Below are 25,147 nucleotides of genomic sequence, written 5' to 3' on the forward strand. Positions count from 1 at the left end.
TGCGGTGAGGTGAACGGAGCCCACTTGTTGGTGAAGTCTCACTGTAAGGTGAGAAGAGCGACAGCACAGCAGAGGCTGGAGAGGGAGGTGGGGTCAAAGATGTGCTTCCTTTTAAATCATGGGGAATAGAAGAGCGTTTTAAAATAGACTAATGGTGGGGGGCACCTGGGTGGCTCATTTGGTTGAGGGGTTGCCTTCAGCTCAGGTCGTGATTCCAGGGTCCTGGGTTGAGTCCCGCATCGAGCTCCCTGCTCAGCAAAGAGCCTGCTTCTCTCTCTCCCTGTGCCTGCTGTTCTGCTTACTTGTGTTCTCTATCTCTCTGTCAAATAAATAAAATAAAATCTTTAATAAATAAATAAATAAATAGACTAATGGGAATATCTAATAGGGAGGGAGAGCCTATTACAGAGAAGAGAGAGAATACTACCAAAGGTGCAGAATTCTTGAGGTGAGAAGCTACTCAGAACACAAGAAGAAGGTTTGCCTTTGGTGGGAGCAAGACAGCTTGAGCAGAAGAGAAGGCAGAGAACATGGGTGCTGTGCAAGAACATCTATGAATTGAGGGTAGAAGACAGGGCTTTAGGTCCTGTGTTCTCAGTGAAGTCTCAGGCATGGCCAGCAGTTAAGGAAGGAGCGATGGGGATGGTTTCAGGTTAGAAGGACTCCTCGCCTTGGGCAGCAGAACTGTGAAGTCAGTCACTGGGAAACAAGGTAGGACTGCTGCTCACAGGACTGTCTGGCTGTGAGTCCAGGCTCTCGAGTCTGAATTTGAAACCAGTCCATCCAGGTAGTTGAGTGGTTTACACCAGTGACGTCCACCTGTTACAAGGGAAGGCAAGAGCAGGCAGGGGATTGGTTTGACCAGAATTGGAATCCCCCTACCCCCTCAACCCTGGTGTGACAGAAGAGAGAAGATAGGGACCTGAAGGTGGTTGCGGGGGGCAATTAAAATGAGGAACCTTGGAGTGTTCACTGGGTAGGAAATCAAGAGAATGGGGGTGGGGGCCATGAGGGTAAACCATGAAGATCAGTCTTGGTTAATAAAAAAATGAGTTAATGGGTACAGAATGTCAAGGTGAACTGCTGAGAAATCCTGGAGTCAGGTAGTGGCTGCAGCCGCTCCGCAGGGTGAATGGACAGAAGGCCCCCGAGCCATACACGTAAAAGTGGGAACCATGTGTATTTTACCACAATAAAAATGAGTTAGCATCGAAACATTTTGTGGCAGGTAGAGATGTTATTCGCACACTGCCTTACTCTTTGCAGAATAATGTATTTTCTGTAGAAGAAAGTAGCTTTAAAAATTGAATCTCAAATTCCTGGGGCTAGGGAGAGCATCGCCACTTATCATGGTCCCAATCTTGTGTATGCAGAACAGTCACCTAGAGATTCTGGAGTGGGACCACGAAACCTTATATTTTTTCTTTCCCTTTTCAGTGACTTGTTCTGGCCCTTCAGCATAGCATTTAAAACAAACCAAGCACTCAATTAACATTTGCTGACTAGTTGTCGACTGGGTTTGACAACCCAGGTAGAATAACCAAAGGGAAAGTTTTTCCAGATAGGTTGAGATCTACAGTGCCTTATACATTCTGATCTCTATGGGTGATTTAAAAAAAAAAAAAAAAAAAAAGATCACAGGCAAGGAGGGAGAAAATAAGTATTAGGGAAATGATTTTTTAAAGATTTTTATTTGTTTTGAGAGAGAGCGAGAGCGTACACCTATGCAACAAGGGCAAGGAAGGGGGAAAGAATCTCAAGCAGATGAGTTCAGAGCCAGAACCTGACTTGGGGCTGGATCTCATGACCCTGAGATCATAAACCTGAGCCAGAACCAAGAGTCAGACACTTAACCGAGTGAGCCACCCAGGTGCCCCATGGAAAATCATTTTTTAAAGATTCAAACAATACCAAGTGAAAGTGTGTAGCACTCCCCTCAACCTCCCTGTCTGCATTCTTTTCTCTGAGTGATGTCATTGACCTTTTCATAAGGTCCCCTGTTCCCAGCTCGCCTACAGAGTAACAGTAAAGTGAAATTAGAGAAGAGGAGAACAGGGTATAGATGTCTGTGGTCTCCATTGAGAAGAGAACAAGGTCATTTGTCAGGGGCAGAGGCAAAAGGCTTTGAGTTTAAGGAGAGAGGAGGAAATTTGTGGAATGTATCAGATGTGGGGGGAAATGGACCAAAGAAATGGTACTTGGCTGTTAGGAGGCAGCATCGAATTAAGTAACATACCAGATCCATCTGCAGGGCAAGATTCCGTGGTCCATAATGCTCTAGAGTAGAAATGGAAAATACGGTAAGTGAGGAGGATGGCATAGAGGGAGGGTTTGTTAAATCAGTGTGGGAAAGTGGGAGTGCCGACAGAAAAGGAACGGGATGTGGACTTCAAAGGAAGGCCCTACAATGGAATCGTATGTGGTACCTCCTGGGACTGCCCAGGCTGTGGCTCTGCTGGGGATGGCTTGCCCCTCTGTAGTGCAGTTCAGGAGAGCTCAAGGGTGGGTCCACATGTTGTATGGGAAAATGGAAGAGGTCTGGGGGAGAAACAGGTGGGGGCTTTGATCTCTTTTTTTTCTTTTCCTTACCTCCTTTGTGCTTGCACTCAGGAAGAGATCCTGGGGCCTCACTGTACCAGATCTTAAATCCAGTTTCCCCTTCCCCTTAATGCTCATCGACTTTATCTCGTTGTGACTTAATGATAAATTTCTTCTTAATAAAGTTGTAAAGTTGAACATTTTCTGGTTTTGTGGGTTCTTTGGCTGCCTTGCAAACACATTAATCACCTATATTACCTGAAATAAAAACCCTGAATGTGAGAATGTGAGGGAATGAGAGGCATGAAAAAGTGCTATCTTTTTAGAAAAGACTTACCTCAGTTCAGCCAAAATCCAAGATGCTTCCTTGCATCATCAGAAATTATGTTTTATGTCCTGATCCATAATTGAAACATTTTCATAAGGAAGAAAATGGAGGGAAAGAGAAATAATATTTGTTAGACCTTAACATTATTTCAGGCCCTAATAGGTGTTTAATATCATTAAATTCTTACAGTAACTCTGGAGGTGGGGTTTGAGAGTTATTTTAAAAGTATTTTATAGATATAAAACTGAGGTTTACAAAGGATAAATAACTTACCCAAGGTTGCTTTACTAAGGGTCAGAGCTAGGATTTGAATACAAACCGTAGATCCGTGCAGCATACATTTTGCCATTGATATCAAGCCTGTGTATAAATTTAATCTACAGATGGCTGCCTGCTAAACACTTTTTTTAAAAGATTTTATTTATTTATTTGAGAGAGAGAGAGAGATCACAAGCAGGCAGAGAGGCAGGCAGACAGAGGAGGAAGCAGGCTCCCTGCTGAGCAGAGAGCCCGATGTGGGGTTCATGACCTGAGCCGAAGGCAGAGGATTAACCCACTGAGCCACCCAGGTGCCCCCCTGCTAAACATTTTAATATCTTAAAATTGGATGACTGTTAGGTTAGTAGGAAGAATAGGGAAAAGGAGTGTTTTTATCGATAAATAAAATTATAATAAAAAAAAACAAAAAAACTTATGGTAATAGTTAAATTCTAGGTCAAAGCAGTCATTCTGCTCCTTCTGCAGATTATTCAGTTTTTATTTGCATAGTGTGGTGAGTCAAACATGGGGACCATTTTAGCTCTATATTTGGTAGCAATCAGAGATTATGAATCATATCTTTCACTTAAAAAAAATCCTAATCAGAAAAGAGAACACTTAGGACCTTAATTAAAGATGATACAGTGCAGCTCAAGTTGTTCCCTTGCTTGGAATGTCGATGTAAGCACAGTAATTAGAAGTACAGATTTGGGGGAGAAAGTATTTAAAATGCTCAAAGTGTGATTCACTTTAAGGAAATGTTCTTTTAAAGAGTCCATACTGTAGATTGAGTGTAAGGCACATTTACTAAGTGGGGCCAGTAAGATCACATGTCAAAAGTAATTTTTTTTTTTCTTTTTGACTGTGCAGGAAAGCTTAGCCCTGAGAGGCCGCAGGAGTGAAAAGATCATGTAACATTCTCACTGTAGATTTGAGTTCATCAGGGCTGACCTGTAGCTTTTGAGCCTCACGCCACTCACCCAGCAGTTTGCAGTAGTGTGTGAGCTCTTCATGCAAGGCTGCAAGCACTGACTAGAATTTTCCTCCTTGCCCAATGAGAACCAACATAGTAGCACTACATATTAGTGGGAAGCCTTGGTTGGGGAGATGAAGAATTTCAAAATCTTGTGGTAAGTGTAATATCAGAGAGAATTTCAAAATTTGTCATGTGGACTGTAAATATTTTGACTATAACTAAGGAGTAAGAAGACTGCTATTTTATGTATCAGAGTCAACCATCCTTCAAGTTTCTTGCAGGGGCGCCTAGGTGGCTCAGTTGGTTAAGCATCTGACTTTGGCTCAGGTTAAGATCCCAGGGTCCTGGAATCCGGTTCCGCTTCATTGGGCTCCCTGCTCCACAGGGGGCCTGCTTCTCCCTCTCCCTTTGCCTGCTGCTCCCACTGCTTGTGCACTCTCTCTCTCTCTCAAATAAATAAAATCTTTGTTTTGTTTTGTTTTTTTAAATTTGACAGAGAGACCACAAATAGGCAGGGAGGCAGGCAGAGACTGGGGGAAGCAGGCTCCCTACTGAGCAGAGAGACTGATGCGGGGCTCGATTCCAGGACCTTGAGATCATGACCTGAGCTGAAGGCAGAGGCTTAACCCACTGAGCCACCCCGGCGCCCCTAAATAAATAAAATCTTAAAAAAAAAAAAAAAAAGTTGCTCGCAATATATTTCAGATATGACTCCTGTTTTTAAAAGATAAATCAGCTTGGGGGGCGCCTGGGTGGCTCAGTGGGTTAAACCCTCTGCCTTCGGCTCAGGTCATGATCCCAGAGTCCTGGGATCGAGCCCCGAATCAGGCTCTCTGCTTAGCAGGGAGCCTGCTTCCCTTCATCTCTCTGCCTGCCTCTCTGCCTACCTGTGATCTCTGTCTGTCAAATAAATAAAAATCTTAAAAAAAAAAAAAAAAAAGATAAATCAGCTTATCTTTTTTCTGGTTAAATTTTTGTTTAGAATTGTTTGGTGCTCCTAGGAAATTTTTTACTGTTAGGGCCACTCCCATCAGTGTATTTTTAGCAATAAGTTTTAAAGCCCTAAGCATTTCCCGTGAATTTTAAAAAGAAGTCATAGTTATTGAATAAGTCTAGCTTCAGTACAGTAAAACTGGTAGTTTTATAAATATAAAATAAATTAGGGTAGTATATATATATTTTTTTTTCCCCAAAAATCATTTTTCATTGTGCCTGACTGGCTCAGTCAGTAGAGCATGTGACTTGATCTCAGGGTTGTGAGTTCAAGCCCCACACTGGGTATAGAATTCACTTCAGAAAATCTTTTAAAGGGCACCTGGGTGGCTCAGTGGGTTAAAGCCTTTGCCTTCAGCTCAGGTCATGATCTCCGGATTCTGGGATCGAGCCCTGTATTGGGCTTTCTGCTCAGCAGGAGCCTGCTTCCCCCCCACCCCTGCCTGCCTCTCCGACTACTTGTGATCTCTGTCAAATAAATAAATAAAATCTTTAAAAAGAAAAAAAAAAGGAATCTTTTTTAAAAAATTCATTTCTCTGGGGTGCCTGTGTGGCTCAGTGGGTTAAGCCTCTGCCTTCAGCCCAGGTCATGATCCCAGGGTCCTGGGATTGAGCCCCGCATGGGGCTCTCTGCTTGGCAGGGAGCCTGCTTCCCCCTCACTCTCTGCCTGCCTCTCTGCCTACTTGTGAGCTCTATCTGTCAAATAAATAAATAAAATCTTTTAAAAAATTTCATTTCTCGATAAACAATAGAACTGAAGAAACCTGGATGCCATTTTGAGAGATTAAAATCTGTGTTTGACAAACACATTTGTTACATACAAAGTTAGAATTCACATCGAAGAAAGTTTTCTAGAGCAAAAAAATTTTTTTTTAAACTGGAACTAACCAAAGAAGTAGAATACTAGATATATATATATATATATTTTTTTTTTTATAGTGGAGAAATGCCTTAAAATTTCCATGTAGAGACTGTTACCCACACACAAAAAAATCAGATTTTTTTTTCTCCTGATTACTGAGAGTAAAAGTTATTTTTGTGTGGTGTTGATTTGGAAGTACTTCTTCTAGGATTTAAAATAAAAATGAATGCTGCTATATTTAGATTGGTTTTAACTCTGGCATTTCCTAGAAGTGCAAAGAAATATATTTAGAAATAGGTCACTTTATTCTTCCTATTTGTATTCTGATTCTCTAGATCTGTGAGAATCTCAGGATTGGAGAGATCCATGAGAGCCCAAATCCTTTTCTCTAGGTGTGATCACACTTAAAAGATGAGTATTTACAACTGGATATGTTTGGAGCTGCTTCTATCCATAGACCTCAAGATTTTTATTTTCAAATTTTAAAACCGTTTTACTTATCTGACTTTATACAGCATGTGATATCCTTACTATTTTTCTGTTATAGCATATATCATGTAGATAAAACAATCTGAAAGTAAATGTCCAGAGAGAGTAATACAAAGAGAAATAAAATTTGGGTAACCCTGCCGTTTGAAAAAAAAAGGGGGGGGGTGTTGGGGAGGACCTTCACATACCTAGGTATGTGAAGTTGACATTATGCCACGTGAAACACCTAATGCATCCCAAAGAAAATCTGCTTATCTTTTTGATGGTATTTTCCAAGTACAAATATATTGCTATATATGCTTTTTTCATTTGCAAAGCCATGTTCAAGTTTTAGAGTTAAATTAGTCATACAGTCAATTAAGAAATTACCATATGTCCTGCAGTAGTCTGTTTACAGAGCTCCCCACCCCCTCACAGAGGGAATTGTGCAGGCCCTGCAGTCAAGTTAAGGAAAAGATCTGCAGCTAATGTTACAAAGTTGTCTCCAGGGGTTTTCAGAAACACACATGTTGTGTATGCAGCACAACAGGCACAATGTAGAGTAGGCTCAAGTGTTTGTGTAGGTGAATACTTCTGTTCTCTAAATAACTGTATAATATAAATTTAGATAAATTATTTTATAGAACAATTTTCTTCAATACAGTGAAATTCTCCCAGCCAGAGTTTCTGCTGTCATTAGATCAGAAAATGACATAAAACCTATTTGACATTAACTTTTTATTTTTGTCACATGTTACATAATTTCCCAACTCATAATTCTCATTTAAAGTATGTTCTGTGTTTCATATTGCCTGTGAAAACATTACTTAAGCTTGACTCTCAAGAATGTCTTCAGGTTATAAGATGCTGTAAAAGTCACAAAGCACATATTTTCCTTTCAGAGCATGAAATGGATGTGTGTGTGTGTGTGTGTGTGCGCACGCGCGCACGCATGTGCGAATAAAATACATCCTTTTAAGATTAATTTAGAAGTATATATTCTAGGGATGCCTGGGTGGCTCAGTCGGTTAAGCATCTGCCTTCAGCTAAGGTCATGATCCCAGGGTCCTGGGATCGACTCCCACATCTTGCTCCTTGCTCAGTAGAAAGCCTGCTTCTCCCTCTGCCTGCTGTTCCCCCTGCTTGTGCTGTCTGTCTCTCTGGCATAATAAATAAATAAATAAATAAATTTTTTAAAGTATATATTCTAAATTTTTCTTATACTGCTTTCTAGAATGCTTCTTTTCTAAATGGAATGTCCAAAATGAATCTTTTGAGGAAATATTACTCTATCTGCTCTGAAAGAAAAAGGCACTGCACTGATGTCATCATCAAATATTTGTTAAATGCTGATTTTGTACAGGGCACTTAGAGGTTACAGGAACACATAATCTAGCTAGGTGAATAGTAGGTGCGCACAGAAAAAGACACAATGGTATATGGGAAGTGCCAAGTGAGTGGTACGAATGAGAGCAAAGGAGAGCCTTCAAAGTGTGGGAGAGCATTGTGCTCCTGCATTCAGCGATGATTGGGCTAACCTGGGCCAGGTGCCATTCTGGGCTCCCAGATCCCTCAATGAACAAAAGACCAAGGCCCTTCTCTCATAAGAAGACAGACAGTAAACCCAGGTAAACACTGTAGTAAGTTACAGGAAAGAAAATAAGTCAAGATAAGGAAAATGTAGAGTGCTGGGGAATGGGAAGGTGGTCATGGTCATGGATCCGCTATCTGAGCAGAGACTTGAATTAAGGGACAAGCCTGGGGATATCCAAAGGAACCGCATTCCAGGCAGAGAGCAGCCAGTGCAAAGGACCTGAGACATGAGCATCCCAAGTAAGTTCAGGGCATGACAAGTCAGCAAGGGATAGAATCAGAGCGGGGGGGCAGAGGAGTTGGGGGGCCAAGAGAGTAGTTGTGTAGGGCGTTGCGGGTATCCACAGTTGAGTGTAGGAAAGGACTTTGTTTTTTACAGTGAAGAAAGCGGGGATTCATTGGAGGCTGTGGGCTTATGTTTTATTTTATTTTATTTTTTAAGATTCATTTATTTTACAGAGAGATCGTGAACCAGCACGGGTTGGGGCATAAGGGGAGGGAGAGAGAGAAACCTTAATAGACTCCACACTGAGCATGGAGCCTGATTCCATGTCCCTGAGATTATGACCTGAGCCAAAACCAAGAGTCGGACACTTAATGGACTATGCTACTCAGGGGCCCCTTGGCTTATGTTTTAAAGGTATTACTCAGGAGGTTGGGATGAGAATAGATTGTATGGGGTAAAAGAATGAAAGCAGACCACATGGGATATGATGATGACTTGGATCAGGGCTATGGCAGTGGAGGGTGGTACGTGGTTAGATTCTGATCTATTTTGGAAGTGCTGCCAAGGGGCTTTCTTGATGGATGTGGAGCAGAAGAGAATGAGCAGTCAAGGGTTACATATAGAAAGTGGAATTTGAGCTGAAGCCTGGAGGAATTTTTTGACCACAAGAAGATGGCATACGTAGAGGAAGTTAGGTGGGAAGGAACTAAATTAGGTGAGGAGAGTAAGAAAGGGGTAAGGCAGTGAGGAAGGTTCTTTGATGGAGTGAGAAGTTTGTAAAAGAGGAAGGAAAGGGGGGGAAAAGGAAGGCTGGGAAGGGACTTTGGAATCAGTTTGTGAAATGCACTAAATGCCAAGTCCAAGTATATGAATTTTTCCCTTACATGTTAAAAAAATAAGAGTTTTCAAACAAGGCATTGGTGCGACTTAAAAAGAAAGAAGCATTGTAGTTAATAATAGCTTCGGAACCAGACAGATTCGGGTTCCACCCCTCGCTCTTTTCCTTTCTGTGCTGTCTTTGAGTAAATTATATAACCTCCCTGAAGGAATGTGCCCAGTTTCTCCCTCTGGATTGAGAACTTCCCATTCCAAGGAAGTTTGTAAGCATCAAATGAGATCATGCATATAAAGGTTTACATAGTGCCTGACCCATGTGGGTCTCAGCTATCACTGCTATTTAAAATTATTATTGCTATGAAAAGTAACATTAAAACAGTATTTCATTAGACATGTCTGCTACCAGTGAATGAATGGTTCCTTTAGGAACTGAAGTGGACTCTTTTCTAAAGTGAATTATTCCTGTCAACCAGTATTTCTGTCTAAGACTGGGCATTGCCCCTTGAAATTCCTATTAGTTATCCAGTAGTATATCAAAACAGCAGGAGATGTAATGCAGAATTTCCCCCCAAACATTTACAGATCAAATCTAACAGATTGCCATCTTGATATTCCCAGTTTAGTACAGAAAAGCTTCTGAGAAATGTAGCAGCAGAAACGTAATGTCATTTTAAAACCCAGTTGCCCAAAATTAAGGTCCTGCTGAACACTGTTCTGCAGAACACAGATTTAGAAAATGCTGGTAAAGTTAAAAAAAAAAAAAAAAAGCATATGGGTTTTGATTTCATTTACATATAAAAATGTGCCTTAAATGTAAAAATGTACTAACGAAGAAGACTGAAAGATCATGTTCTATGGTATCAGCTCAGGATGCCATAACAAAATACCAAAGGCTTATGGGTGGCCTAAACAACCAAAGTTTATTTTCTCACAGTTCTCAAGGGTGGGTAGTCCAACGTCCGCATCCCTGCAGGGCCCTCTTCCTCATTTGCAGACCGCTTTTTCTCCGTGTGTCTTCACCTAAGCTCTGATGTCCCTTCCTCTTATAAAGGCACCAGCCTTGGGGCGCCTGGGTTGCTCTGTCAGTTAAGCATCCGATTCTTGATTTTGACTCAGGTAATGATCTCGGGGTCCTGGGATCAAGCCCCAAGTCGGGTTCTACACTGTGCAGGGAGTCTGCTTAAGATTCTCACTCTTGGGGGGCACCTGGGTGGCTCAGTGGGTTAAAGCCTCTGCCTTCAGCTCAGGTCATGATCCCAGCATCCTGGGATCGAGCCCCGCATCAGGCTCTCTGCTCAGCAGGGCGCCTGCTTCCTCCTCTCTCTCTGCCTGCCTCTCTGCCTACTTGTGCTCTCTGTCAAATAAATAAATAAAATATTTAAAAAAAAAAAAAAAGATTCTCACTCTTGGGACACCTGGGTGGTTCAGTCAGTTAAGCATCTGCCTTCAGCTCAGGTCATGATTCCAGGGTCCTGGAATCCAGGGTCCCACATCTGGCTCCCTCCTCAGCGGGAAGTCTGCATCTCCCTCTGCCCCTCCCCCTGCTCCTGCTGTCTGTCACTCTGCTCTCAAATGATTAAATAAAATCTTAAAAATAAATTCTCTCTTTCTCCCTCTGCCCCTCCACTGTGACCTCCTTTCCCTCCTTCTCTTAAAAAAATACACACACACACACACATACACACCCCTTGTCTTCAAATCCAGTCATACTGGGGGTTAGGGTTTCGAACATGAGTTTTGGAAGGGATACAGTTCAGTCCATAGCAGACACCTCTGGGCAGTGGAATCATAAGTAATTTTCATTTTCCTCTTTATACACTTCTGTACTTTCCAAACTTTCTGTGGTTGTAGGGGTTGAGTGAAACTAGATTCTGTTTCTAGATTCCATTTATATGAGGTACCTAGAGGAGTCAGATTCATAGGGACAGAAAGTACAGTGGTGGTTGCCAGGGGCTGGGGGGAGAGTGGAATTAATGTTGAATGTGTACAGGTTTTCCAGATGAAGACTTCAGAAGACGGCCGATGGGAGAGTTGCACAATGATGTAAATGTACTTAATACCACTGAACTGTACACTTAAAAATAATTAAGATGGGGGTGGCTGGGTGGCTCAGTCAGTTAAACATCTGCCTTCGGCTCAGGTCATCAAGTCCCACATCGGGTTCCTTGCTCAGGGGGGAGCCTGCTTCTCCCTCTCCCTCTGCCCCGCCTCCCTCATCAGGCTTGCTCCATCTCTCTCTCAAATAAATACAATCTTAAATAAAAAGATTTTCTTTTTTTATTTGACAGAGAGAGAGATCACACGTAGGCAGAGACGCAGGCAGAGGGGGAGCGGGGAGCAGGCTCCTCACCGAGCAGAGAGCCCGAGGCGGGTCTCAATCCCAGGACCCTGAGAACATGACCTGAGCCAAAGGCAGAGGCTTAACCCAAATAAGTAAAATCTTAAAAAAATACTTAAGATGATAGATTTTATGGTATGTGTACACCCTCCATCAGAAAAAAAAAAAAAAAACTTCTAAAAAAAAATACACAGATACACAGCTTTCGGAGTTAAACATGGTTAAGTACTAGTTCTGTGTTGGTCTAGAGGTTCTCAAACTTGAGTTCATATCAGAATTATGCAGATGGCTTGGTTAACACCCGTTGAGTTCCAGATCCAGTAGGACTGGGATGGGCCTGAGAATGTGCATTTTTAACAAGCCCCCAGGTGGTTGAGAACCACTGGATAAGAACAAGTCTTCCTTCCTGGTTTATAAAAATGGAGATGTGAGTCAGATGTGAAGCTTCTGTGAGAACACTCCAGCTCTCAGCATCAGCTTTAGTTTCCTTCTAACAAATTGTTTGCTTGTTTTTATTTTCAAATAATTTAATTTTTGGATTTTTACCCCAGGGAATAATTATGGTCATTTTACACAAACAGAAAGAAATCACTCATTTTTATTTTACTTTATTTTTTAGTAAGCTTTACATGGGGCTTGAATTCACGACCCCAAGATCAAGAGTCACATGCTCTACCCACTGAGCCAGAAATAACTTGTTTTTACAAATATATATTACAGTGTGACAGGCGTGTAACATTAACTTTGTTTCTTAGATTAGGATTATTTCAGTCCAATGGCTAGACTGGGGTTATCTTTTAATGATTAACTCTTTTCTTATTTCAAACTAAATCTGCCCATGTACGTATGGCAGGCCGGTGAAAATAAGGTTAAGGCAACTCCCTTCCCACCGTTCCCGCCTGTAAAAAACAAAAAAACAAACAAAAACACAAAAAAATGACAAAACCTCTGAGAAACCCTATGTAAATAATTGGGGTAAATATTACGCATACAACTTCAGCTGTTCCTTTTTTTTTTTTTTTAATATATATTTTATTTATTTATTTGACAGAGAAAGAGAGAGATCACAGGTAGGCAGAGATGCAGGCAGAGAGAGAGGGAGAAACAGGCTCCCTGCTGAGCAGAGAGCCTGGTGCAGGGCTCGATCCCAGGCCCCCGAGATCATGACCTGAGCCAAAGGCAGAGGCTTAACCCACTGAGCCACCCAGGTACCCCTACTTCAGCAGTTCTTAATTCTTAAGGATTTCCACTTTGTGGCTATCTGTAAGAGCTTACAAGGGGAAAATGACCCCCAAGCCAAGGTTGTACCTACACTAGATTCTGTAAACATCTCTAGACATGGACTGTCCAATATGGCGCCCACTAGCCATATATGACCAGTGGCACTTGAAATGTGACTAGCACCAGTTGTGATAAGCTCTAGTGTAAAGTCCGCACCGGAGTTTTTTTGTTTTTTGTTTTTTGTTTTTTAAAGATTTTTTATTTATTTATTTGACAGAGAGAGATCACAAATAGGCAGAGAGGCAGGCAGAGAGAGAGGGAGGGAAGCAGGCCCCTGCTGAGCAGAGAGCCCGATGTGGGACTCGATCCCAGGACCCTGAGATCATGACCCGAGCCGAAGGCAGCGGCTTAACCCACTGAGCCACCCAGGCACCCTAGAGTTTTAAAGACTTTGTATGGAAAAAAAAAAAAAGATGTAAACTACCTCATTAGTTTTATACTAATTACAAGTTGGAATGATTAAATAAATATTAAAGTATGTTTATATTAATATTTTTCTTTTTCAATTTTTAAAAAATATTTTAGTTATTTATTTGACAGAGAGAGACAAAGTGAGAGAGGGAACACAAGCAGGGGGAGTGGGAGAGGGAGAAACTGGCTTCCTGCCGAGTAGAGAGCCCAGTGCAAAGTTCTATCCCAGGACCCTGGAATCATGACCTGAGCTGAAGGCAGACACTTAACTGACTGAGCCTCAGTGCCCCTTTATTAATCTTTTTCATTTAGTCCAAAATATTGCTGGGTATTCTGTACTAAATAAAATATATTAAAATTAATTACACTACTAGGAAATTTTAAATCCGATATGTGGCTCTCACTCATTTCTTTTGGACAGCTGAGCTACTCTAGACCTTCCGGGAGTTAAGAAGTGTTGAGGGTGGAGTTGGGGGAAAGAGGAGGGCTCTGGCAAAGTCAACAAGTGAAACACTGGGTTTTAACAAGCAAGAGGTCTAATATGCATTATGAATTATCAAGAAATATATATAATATGTAGCATTTCCCAAACTCATTTCATTATGGAACCCTGCCATCCTTTTTTGTTGAAAGAACTTCTTTACCTGCAGTCCTACAAGGAAAAGACTGTAAAATGCTACTCTCAGCCCATGTTCCCAAAAGCTCCTTTCTACAGGCCAGTTGCAATACAGTTCTTGCTACTCATGTATACACTTTTATAGTGATCAATTTAATATAATATGCTTCATTTTTCTCAGTGAAAATACCATATAACTAGTTGATTTAAAATTGTAAAATTTTAACTGATGGAATACTGAGGTTTTTGCTGTGGGAGAAAATGTTTTAAGATTCTCAATTGCTGTCTTTTGGGATGGAAAACTTTTCTAGAAATCAAACCTTCCAAAAATCATGGTATTTCCACCCACAGCAATGAGAAGCAGCACAAGCTTGGGAATTAGAGATTTGAGTTCAAACTTCTGTCTTGCTACTTACAAACCCTGCAGTGTTGGACAAGCATCTTACATCTCTATAAAAATTAAGGTAATAGTGCATACCTGTCAGGATTGTGTTGGAAGGGTTAGAACTGAAGTGCCTGGCAGAGGGAAGGTACTTAGTAAATGTTAGCTATTACAATTTTTTTAAAGATTTTATTTGAGAAAGCGAGTGAGGAAAAGAGAGCACACGTCGGGGAGGAGCAGAGGGGAAAGCAGATTCCCCACTTAGTATGGAGCCCGACATGGGACTCGATCCTAGGACTCTGGGATCATGACCTAAGCCAAAGGTAGACGTTTAACTGACTGAGCCACTCAGGCGCCCTTGCTATTAAAATTTTTATTACCTCATGTGCCATGGTATGTCAATTATTAGTAAAAGGGGCTTAGTATTACTATAAACCTCCATACTAGTAATATGTTTATTTTCATGTATACTGTTAATGCTTTCTGTAGTATGGAAAGTTATCTCAGATGCAGGTCTTACCTTTTTAATAAGATTATCAAATACTTGAGAGCTGGGACATTATTATATTTGCTTAGCCCTCCAGGACAAGGCTTACCTAATAAATAATCATTGACTCCAGTCCTCATTATCATTAGTATGGTAAATTATAATGGTACTGCTTAATATGTCATGCTATATTAATGTACTTTCTTGAAGAAAAATTATTGGGATGTTAAGAGAATCATTAACAGAAGTTGCAAGCTATCATTATAAGTTTAAGAAAAAGCTAAATAATGACAAACCTTCATAGAGAAATCCCTTTACTCAGTAAGGCAAAATCTAAGATCTTAAATATTTAGAGAGGGAAATAGGGTGTTTTTTAGGCAAAACTGTGAAGACGTAATAAAGCAAGAAAAAGTTATTCTAATTTGTCCAAAAGAATGACACTGAAAAATGGTGAAAACAGAACTACGGTTCTGTCCTATCCTTTTTATTGAAGTATAAGGGACAGTGTAGCATTAGTTCAAGTGTACAACACAGTGATTCAACAACTCTCTTCATGTTCATCTCAAGTGTAACTGCCATTCATCACTAGCCAACAATATTGCAGTACCACTGACTATATTCCTGATGTTGCCCCTTTTACTTCCGTGACTTACTCCATAATCCAGAAGCCTGTTATCTTCTACTTTCCTTATCCCATCATCCCCTGGACTCACATCCCTCTGGCACCCACCAGTTTGTTCTCTGTATGTATGGGCCAGTTGCTGGGTTTTTGTTTTTTCGTTTGCTTTTTTAGATTCCATATGTAAATGAAATCATATGGTCCTTTTCTTTGTCTGGACTTCACTTAGCCTACTACCTTCTAGGCTCATTCATGTTATCATAAATGGCAAGATCTCAGTAATACTCTGTTATGTGTGTGTGCGTGTGTGTGTGTGTGTGTGCGTGTGTGCATGTATCCCATCATCATTCATCTAGCAGTGAGCATTTAGGTTGCTTCCATATCTTGGTTATTGCAAATAATGCTGCAGTAAACATAGGTGTGTTTTCGTTTTCTTTGGGTAAATACCCAGTAGTGGAATTACTGGGTTGTATGGTATTTCTGTTTTTACTTTTTCTTTTTTAACGTTATTTATTTACTTACTTACTTATTTAACAGACAGAGATCACAAGTAGACAGAGAGACAGGCGGTAGGGGAGGGGGAAGCAGGCTCCCTGCTGAGCGAAAGCCCAATGCAGGGCTCTATCCCAGAACCCTGGGATCATGACCTGATTGGAAGGCAGAGGCTTTATCCCATTGAGCCACCCAGGAGCCCCTCTATTTTTACTTTTTTGAGTAACCTCTGTACTGTTTTCTGTGGTTGTACCAGTTCAATTCCCACAAACAGCTCATGAGAGTTCCCCTTTCCCCACCTCGCCAACACTTGTTATTTTTTGTCTCTTTTTATAAATAGCCATTCTGGCTCGTGTAAAGTGATATCTCGTCGTGATTATGATTTGCATTTGCCTGATGATCAGTGATGTTGAGGATCTTTTCATGTGTCTGTTGGTAAGCTGTATGTCTTCTTTGGAAAAAGAAAAATGTCTGTTCGGATCGGTCTGTCCTATTTTAAATGACCCAGAAGTGATATAAGATAGTGTCAAACTATCTATTTCCTAAGGAAAAAGGTTGTATTGTAGGCACAGATGTCTCAGAAGATGGAACTGGGTTCTAAATCATTAGACAGTTTCTCCTAACATCATTCAGTTCTGGCACATGTGACCACCGCCTTTAGAATGATGTGGTTTTCGGTAAATAATAATGATAAAAGAATAATTATTATTTTATTATTTAAGGACAATTATTAAAAATTATTATTATTATTATTAATCAAAGTGAGTTGTCCTTAAAACTATATCCAGGGCGCCTGGGTGGCTCAGTGGGTTAAAGCCTCTGCCTTCGGCTCAGGTCATGATCTCGGAGTCCTGGGATCGAGCCACGCATTGGGCTCTCTGCTCAGCAGGGAGCCTGCTTCCCCCTCTTTCTCTGCCTGCCTCTCTGCCTACTTGTGATCTGTCTGTCAAATAAATAAATAAAATCTTTTTTAAAAAATTATATCAATCAGTCAATCAATCAATCTAGCCTTTTATTCTTAGACCACTGGAGGCTGTCTATAAGTTACCTGACTCCCTTATTTAGGGGTTCAGTAATCTATAGCTGAATAGCCCAGAAGTGAATATAGAAAAAGTATTAATTCAGGGGATCCTGAATGGCTCAGTTGGTTGAGCGTCTGCCTTCCGCTCAGGTTGTGATCCCAGGGTCCTGGGATGGAGCCCTGCATGGGATTCCCTGTTCAGCGGGGAGCCTGCTTCTCCCTCTCCCTCTGCCGCTCGCCCTGCTTGTGTGCTCCTGCTGTCTGTGTCAAATAAATAAAATCCTTTAAAAAAAAGAAAAAGTTTAATTCAGATGTCATTCATTTCCAAGCACTCATATAAAAACTAGAAAAGTACATGATTTATTTATGTACCTGTCTTCCACTTTGGATGTTTGGGAGAATGAAGGTGTGAATTTTGAGTAAGCTTTCCAGAAGATTGTCACATATTTATCCAATGAAATTTGCCTTTGTGTCTCACTCTGGTGCAAGGTTGAGAATTTTTATGAGCTTTTCCACTGCAGTATTGGGCTTTTTAAGTTGTAAAATATATTTCTACTGCTCTCCACTGAGCGTACAAAAAATTAGCTTTACTTGACCTTTCTTACTCAGGGAATTTTTTGGTAACTTTGGCGATACTGAGGAGTGTCCTTTCTGCACTATTAAATTGACAGCTTGCTGGTACCCCCTGTGTATTAGGCAGTGCCTTCAGCATCTTTGCATTGCAGAAATTACATTAAACAGTGTTTAGGAATGACCACTTTGTGCTTAGCAAGTATAAAGATAGCTTGTGGATTACATGCAGATGTTTAGAAGTCCACTGTCTGTTATTGGATTGAGTTTATTCACTTCTCATGGTAAACAACTGTCCTGGGCCCTAGTAGTGTGGAAGGGCTCTGTGGACTGACCCTTAACAGGTCTGGGGATAGAATTTGAGGGAGGGTGGACCATGAACTTGGATATGAAAAAAATTGCTTGTTATTTTCTCTAGACTCCAGTTGAAATTTATCATTTCCTTAATCTGTGAATGAAGGCCACGAACTGTGGTATTAACAGTGCCTGGGAATTTGTTACTAGTAGAAATATCTTTTTAATCCCCTTACATTTGCAAACATCTGGAAAGATTACTGTCTTCTAAATGATAGTAGTTATTAGACTCACCACTAAATCTTGTATACTAACACATTGACAAAGAATCACTTATACAACCATATCACAGTTTTTAAATATCTTTATATATGTATTTTTTAATAAATGCATTTTTAAAAATCCTACATATATTAGGCACCTCGAAATATTACTCTGCAAAGAACCCGTAGGCTTCACCAGAGAGCCAAAAGGCACACAAAGTTTCAAGAACCCTCCTCCTTCCTTGGGGAGATTTCTTCCCACAGCCAGATCTGGTACCTGTCGGTAGTTGTGAGGTAAACTGCCTCAGCTTCTCTGATCCCATTGCTTACTGAGGTTAACTTTAACTGATGAGCCATGGGTCCTTCATCTCACTTCAGCGAGCATCTGTCCTAAACTTGCCAGCTTGGAGAATGCTTTTCTGGGGGGAAAAAAAAAGGTTTTTTGATCATGGATCTACAGATAGTTATGGTCTTTGGGGGAGACAGTAAGAATATTCATAAATGCTTTATTTTTAATTTTATTTAAAATTTATTTTCATAACAAAGGTTTCCATTTTAGCCATTTTAAGCACAGTTCTGTGCCATTAAGTACATTCACAATATTGTGCAACCGTTACCACCATCCTTCTCCAGAATTTTCTCATCTTCTCCAACTGAAACTCTCTTCCTTACAGTCTTTTGATAGAAGTAAGTATAAATATAAATTCTCTTCACATGGCATTTCTTAGGGTTTATAAAAGATTTTACACTAGATAGATGTTTATATGTCTCTTAAATGGAATATAGAAAGGTGAGATTAATTCAGCTTCTTTAAAATTTTTGTAGAAACTCAAGTCTTGTTTGGAATAATATACTATAGGTGTATTTATTCATATTCTTTCCTATACTGTTTTTCTAAAAGATTGTATTTATTTGAGAGAGAGAGAGAATGAGAGAGAGCATGAGAGGGCGAAGAGGCAGAGGGAGAAGCAGACTCCCTACTAACCAGGGAACCCAGTGCGAGACCCAATTCTCCAGGACTCCAGAATCATGACCTGAGCCAAAGGCAGTCGGTTAAAAAACTGAGCCACCCAGGAGCCTCTCTTACATCTTTTCTTTTTTTTTTTTTTTAATATTTCTTCATTTGGGGTTTTTTAAATTATTTTTTAAAATTGGGCTCCATACCCAACATGGGGCTTAATCTCAGGATCCTGATTTGGTAGAGTCACATGCTGTACCGACTGAGCCAGCCAAGTGCCCCTTAAATCATTTTTACTTAAAAAATGTTTCTCTGGGGGCACCTGGGTGGCTCAGTGGGTTAAGGCTCTGCCTTCAGCTCAGGTCATGGTCTCAGGGTCCTGGGATCGAGCCCCGCATCGGGTTCTCTGCTCAGCAGGGAACCTGCTCCCCCACGCCCTCTCTCTCTCTGCCTGCCTCTCTGCTTACTTGTGATCTCTCTCTGTCAAATAAATAAATAAAATCTTTAAAACAAAAAAAATGTTTCTCTTATTCTCTTCTCCTTAACTAATTGCTTTTGTGCACATATCTTCCTTGTGAATCTACTTTTACAAGAGGGGACCCTAGACATCTCTTGTTTAGTAACATCATTGACTTCATAAAATGGAATTTTGTTTGTTAATAGTGGTAGTTGTTTTTATAGTGCTTGTTTTTCTTGGAACATACCATAAAACCGAAATATTTTGAATGTTACTCATTGAGAGAGAGCGATGAAAGTCGAGAGTTTGCATAATAAGTTTAACCAGATTGCTAGTAAATATTTTTTGCTTATAACTATTGCCATTTAAAAATACCTCTTTTTTTTTTTTAAGATTTTATTTATTTGACAGAGAGAGAGATCACAAGTAGGCAGAGAAGGGGGCAGAGGGGGGAGAAGGAAGGTGGGGGAGAAGAGAAGCAGGCAGAGGGGGAGAAGGAAGTAGGCTCCCCACCAAGCAGAGAGCCCGGGCATGGGCTAAATCCCAGGACCCTGACATCATGACCCGAGCCAAAGGCAGAGACTTAACCCATTGAGCCACCCTGCCGCCCCCAAAGTATCTTTTAAAAACAGTTCCATACATAGGGACAATAATACTTACAAACTACAGTGGCAGATAGCAATAGTGTCCTGTTATATTTGAGGAAGTATAGAGAAAGATTCATTAGTTTTTATTTTAATAGCTTAATTGTTATCACCCTGTATTTTAGTGAATTCTTGACTGCAGGATAGAGAAGGCAGACAGCAGTCCCTTTAACTCTTTGTTGTGACTTGTGCTGTATAATACCACCCATTGTTTTCAAAAGTAGAAAAAAGTCACATTGGTAGGGTTTTTGCTTTTACTTCATTTAAAATGTTCTCTGCAAGAAATCCCAGTTCCCTAAGGAAGAACTCAAATGACTTAGATACATTTTCATTTCATTTAATAAAACATATCTTCTTTTTCTGAATAAAACTGAAGTCAGGAAAAAATATCAGCACAGTTTCTGTTTACTATTCAGGTATTTTGTTTTTATGAGAGGATGCAAGTGTGACTTGCTTTTGGTGCTTCTAGTTTTTAATTCCTATTCCTGAAAGTTTTGCTAATGTGCTTTTTCGTTGATAGATGTTCATCTTTATGGGTGATAAATTTCAACATTGGCATTGCTTCCTCTTACTAGTTAGCTTGTCATTGGAGTTGAGTCCCTAAATGACCATTTTTAGTGGAAGAACGTAATAAATATAGCAGTTGGTTAAAACAGAAACTCACCTTTTATTTGGAAGTAAAATACAAGAATTCTTTAACTGAAACAGTAGTGTAACAAAAGAGAACTGACTCATCTTTTTAATATGTATTATTCTTTTACTGACGTACTGTGGTTTATAATAAAGATAGTTTCAACTGCATTTCACTTAATATTTAATAGCAGTCAGGATAGCAGCAGATCTTTGTATCATGTCTCAATCATTTCCTATATATTGTTTTCCATAGTCATTAAAATGTCAGTCACTCTTAAAACATGGTAAATTGGGGCACCTGGGTTGCTCAGTGGGTTGGGCCTCTGCCTTTGGCTCAGGTCATGATCTCAGGGTCCTGGGATCGAGCCCCGCATGGGGCTCTCTGCTCAGCAGGGAGTCTGCTTCCCCTTCTCTCTGCCTGCCTCTCCACCTACTTGTGATCTCTGTCTGTCAAATAAATAAATAAAATCTTAAAAAAACACAGACACACACGCAGAGTAAACTATCAAGACTTTTTGGCAGGGCATCTGGTTTTTTTCCTATAATATACAGTTGGTTTTCTTTGCTGTGAAGTCCAGCGTTGGTGCCTCAAAAAGCCATATGTGGCTGTTCCAGAGATTCTTCGACTTAACACTTTTACTTCTAAATCTTTAATGAATGCAACTATTATTAATATAATAAATTACTGTGCTAAAGACTTGAGAACTCCAAGGCTTTATTTTGCATTTATGTTTAGTACATAAATCCTTGTTTGAGGAAGGTTTATTTAATACCAAATAGATTATAATGGAGCATACACAATCTTTTGCCCTATGAATCTTAGAAAATGACACTTCTTATGCCTCAGGGATGGAGTCATCTGATCTGGAGCAGAGACGGGGAGTTGGTTGACTTCTCACAGCTTTTTCTACACAGCAGGAATGCCTGGCTAGATACATAAGGGCCCAGTATAAGCCCGCAGATCCTGGGCGATGGACCCACAGCCCTGCATCCCAAATCCTGTGCATTATGATGTGGAAAAGTGCTCGTGTGTAGCCTAGCTGCATGGGAAACTAAATAATAAAAAACTGACATCACACCTAGAAAAGTTCGATCAAAATCTTAGTAAAGTATTTCAGTAGAGTAAAAGACATTTACTAAGCACATTTACATCAGGCGTTGCACTAAACTCTAATAATAAAAAGATGGAAAGAAACTGCCCCAACTTTCATGGAACTTACAATTTAACGAGTGGATCAGAAAACAAAGTTTTGTCGTACACCTGTCAGGTGCTAGTTACATGTGAGATGTGCTCTAGGGATACAAATGAGTGAACAATTAATTTTGCTTGGGGATTTAAAAAAAATAGAGGCAGTGTAATTTTACGCAAAGCCTTAAAAAATAAACAGGCATCATCGCCCACCACTTGGGAGGTGAGTGGGAAGGTCTTCTTGTCTTCTCAAAAAGATAGGTGCAGACGGACCTTCCAGCTTGGAACCATGGCCCAGTTTGTCCGTAACCTGGCGGAAAAGGCCCCGGCGCTGGTGAACGCTGCTGTGACTTACTCAAAGCCTCGATTGGCTACATTTTGGCACTATGCCAAAGTTGAGCTGGTTCCTCCAACCCCTGCTGAGATCCCTACAGCTATTCAGAGCTTGAAAAAAATAGTCAAGAGTGCTCAAACTGGTAGCTTCAAACAGCTCACAGTTAAGGAAGCTCTGCTGAATGGTTTGGTGGCCACCGAGGTGTGGATGTGGTTTTATGTCGGCGAGATCATAGGCAAGCGTGGCATCATTGGCTATAATGTTTGAAGACCAATCTTTAACATCTGTTTATATGTGGCTTATTATTTGAGGGTTCTTGGACCATGTGTGATCAGACTGGTACTTGAATAAAAGATAATGTGTCAAAAAAAAAAAAAAAAGATAGGTGCAAAGCCAAAGAATTTCAGAAGTGATGTAGTAAGTTTGAAGGATCTCAAATGGTCAAGATGGCCAAGAGCCAAGGGGTGGGTAGAGGTTCAGAATGAAGCTGGAGCCTATCCTAAGGAACCAGTATTTCCAGTTGACTGATGTAAAAAAACCATGCAGTGTGAAAGTTGCTGAGCTTTGGGATGGGTGATTACGTATGTTTACATTTGAATACGTTGCTCTTCAGTATTCTCAAAGCCCTCTAGACTCTTTTTACTTAAATTTGAGCTGTGCTTTGGATGAGAGCAAAAGATAGGCATAATGAAGATAATCATAGAGAGCAACGACTGATCAGTTGTCTAAAGACATTGTCGTTGCTTTTAGAAGTCTTGCTAGAGACTCCTAAAGACAGCCCAGGGTTGTCAGAGAAGATTCACAGAGGTAGATTCAAGCTAAATTTTGAATAATGGATGGGATATGAATAGATATGGAAGAGGAAGAAGAGCATTTCCGGTAAGAAGATTGTCTCCTGGGGGCAGGAGAGTGGCAGTTTGGCTAGAATAGAGTGTAGGGGAATAGCGGGAAATGACTTAGCCCCATTGTGCATCCTAGGCTTACACTTTACACTTTACCACTTTAGATTGTTTTTGCATAGGAACAACCTGGGGTCCAAAATAAGCATCCTTTCTTGGAAAACTGAAGCAGGTTTCAGGGAAAAGGGAATGAGCGCACTTTCCCTGGTATGCCCGATCCTGTTGGAGGTTTTGTCATCTTGTGGCCAACATGCTATCACCTCGTACCTGTTAGAGTGGCTATCAAAAAAAAAAAGGGGCGCCTGGCTGGCTCAGTCAGTAGAGCATGTGACTCTTGATCTCGGGGTTGTGATTTCGAGCCCTATGTTGGGCGTAGAGATTACTAAAAAATAAAATCTTAAAAAAAAAAAAATAGATGTTGGCATGAATGTGGACAAAAGGGAACCCTAGTGCGTTTTGCTGGAAACGTAAATTGGTGTAGCCAATATGGAAAACAGTATGGAGGATGCTCAAGAAATTATAAATAGAGCCAGTATATGATTCAGCAGTCCCACTTCTAGTTATATATCTGAAGGAAATGAAATCACTGTTGCAAAGAGATACCTGCATCCCCCCTGTTCACTGCATCATCATTCACAATAGTCAAGACATAGAAACAATCTAAGTGTCTGTCAGTGGATAAAAAAAATTGTTTTACACACACACACACACACACACACATACATGCAATGGAATATTATTCAACCATAAGAAAGAAACCCTGCCATTTGTGACAGCATGGATGAACACTGAGGCCATAAGTATAAACCAAGTGAGAAAAGTCAGACAAAGATCAACGAATACCGTATGGTCTCACGTCTAGGCAGAATCTAAAAGAGTCAAATTTGCAGAAACATAGTCGACTGACTGGTGGTTGCCAGAGACTGGGGGCTGGGAAATGGAGAGATGTTGGTCAAAGTTCTGGGGACATAATGCATAACGTGGTGACCATAGTGTATTTATATACTTGAAATTTGTTAAGACAGTAGATTTTGAATATTCTCTCCACATTAAAAAAATTGGTAACTATGTGAGGTGATGGAGGTGTTAACTAACCTTATTGTAATCATTTCACAATATACACATAAATCATCACACTGTATACCTTAAACTTACACTTTTATCTCAGTGAAGCTGGGGGTAAGAAAGAAATTTTTTTAAACGTTCCTTGAGCTCCCGTTATGGGCCCGGTGCTCTTCTGAGTGCTGAGTTTCCTCAGTGAAGCTGGCAGAGCTGACTTTCGAATGTAACTAAGTAAATGTGGTCAAGATGGGAGGGAAGAAATGAAGAAATTATTTGATGGCAAGGAACGGAAAGAGTGATACTGAAGGTGGTCTAGAGTAACACGCTCCCAAATAAGATTTCATCTATGACATTTTCCTTCAGTCAAATTACCAAAACACTGAACCCATCCCCTGAGTTTGAAGAGTAAGGAGCCTCAATTTGTGTGTCTGAGCTGACCTGACGCCATTGTTTGCAGGTCCCACCTGACTGTCAGTTGGGGACAAGTTCCCCAGTTTGCTTGAAGTTTGCGAGAGTAGGTGTTATAATACAAGGGAAAAAGTGACTAACTCAGGTGGTCACAGAGAAAACCCCATAGTAACCCCAGATTCCTGATGAATCTTCTGGAGGGGGTTGGGGGAATGGGATTCCATGTTTGATTTGTTGGTTGGGTTTTTGTTTTGTTTTTTGATGTACTATATTTCCTTTTAGGCATTTTTCTTTGTATGTATTTTTTAAAATATTAATTCTAGTGGAGTTAACATGTGGTATTATATTAGTTTTAGTGTACCAGGATTCCATGTTTTTAATAACCAACTTTATATTATTTTGACTATATCCTAGACATCATAGTAGTTCATTCATACCTATTTCAGTATGAAAAAAAGATAATGTGTTTTTTTAAATATAACCCCCATTTTCATTATTACATCTAAAAAAAATCTTAATAGATTTTGTATATGTTCTAGAATATATTTATAAGTCCTATCAGGAATTATGAAATTATGAAATTTCAGTGTTGATTGTCTCTAGAAAAATTGTATATTTCTTTGTCAGGGTTAGTCTAGAATTATGTGAGTTTTTAATTATGCAGGGTCTTTGGGAAAGCAATCCTTGCATAAAACGCAGCTGTGCTATA

General features: G+C 40.3%; 2 protein-coding genes and 1 long non-coding RNA gene across 4 annotated transcripts in view; 2 read left to right on the forward strand and 1 right to left on the reverse strand.

Moving 5' to 3' along the window:
- BICRAL (BRD4 interacting chromatin remodeling complex associated protein like) overlaps positions 1 to 25,147 on the forward strand; it is a 94,141-nt gene that overhangs the window by 20,403 nt on the left and 48,591 nt on the right. The gene's annotated exons all lie outside the window — the stretch shown is intronic.
- Positions 1,933 to 18,593, reverse strand: LOC116588637. Its single transcript, XR_004285028.1, has 4 exons — positions 18,132 to 18,593; positions 2,876 to 2,934; positions 2,590 to 2,796; positions 1,933 to 2,277 (listed from the first exon to the last, which is right to left on the reverse strand). It is a non-coding gene; the product is annotated as an uncharacterized LOC116588637 (long non-coding RNA).
- Positions 22,002 to 22,449, forward strand: LOC116588634 (ATP synthase subunit g, mitochondrial). The gene has a single exon (XM_032340004.1). The coding sequence runs from the start codon at positions 22,025 to 22,027 to the stop codon at positions 22,334 to 22,336; it is 312 nt and encodes a 103-aa protein (XP_032195895.1). The 5' UTR covers positions 22,002 to 22,024; the 3' UTR covers positions 22,337 to 22,449.

The sequence above is a fragment of the Mustela erminea genome, chromosome 4 (assembly GCF_009829155.1).
Source record: "Mustela erminea isolate mMusErm1 chromosome 4, mMusErm1.Pri, whole genome shotgun sequence".
In the NCBI taxonomy this organism is placed as follows: domain Eukaryota; kingdom Metazoa; phylum Chordata; class Mammalia; order Carnivora; family Mustelidae; genus Mustela; species Mustela erminea.

What these genes read in the sequence shown, in the direction of transcription:
- LOC116588634 (XM_032340004.1), top strand. Translation starts at nt 22,025, where the DNA reads ATGGCCCAGTTTGTCCGTAACCTGGCGGAAAAGGCCCCGGCGCTGGTG.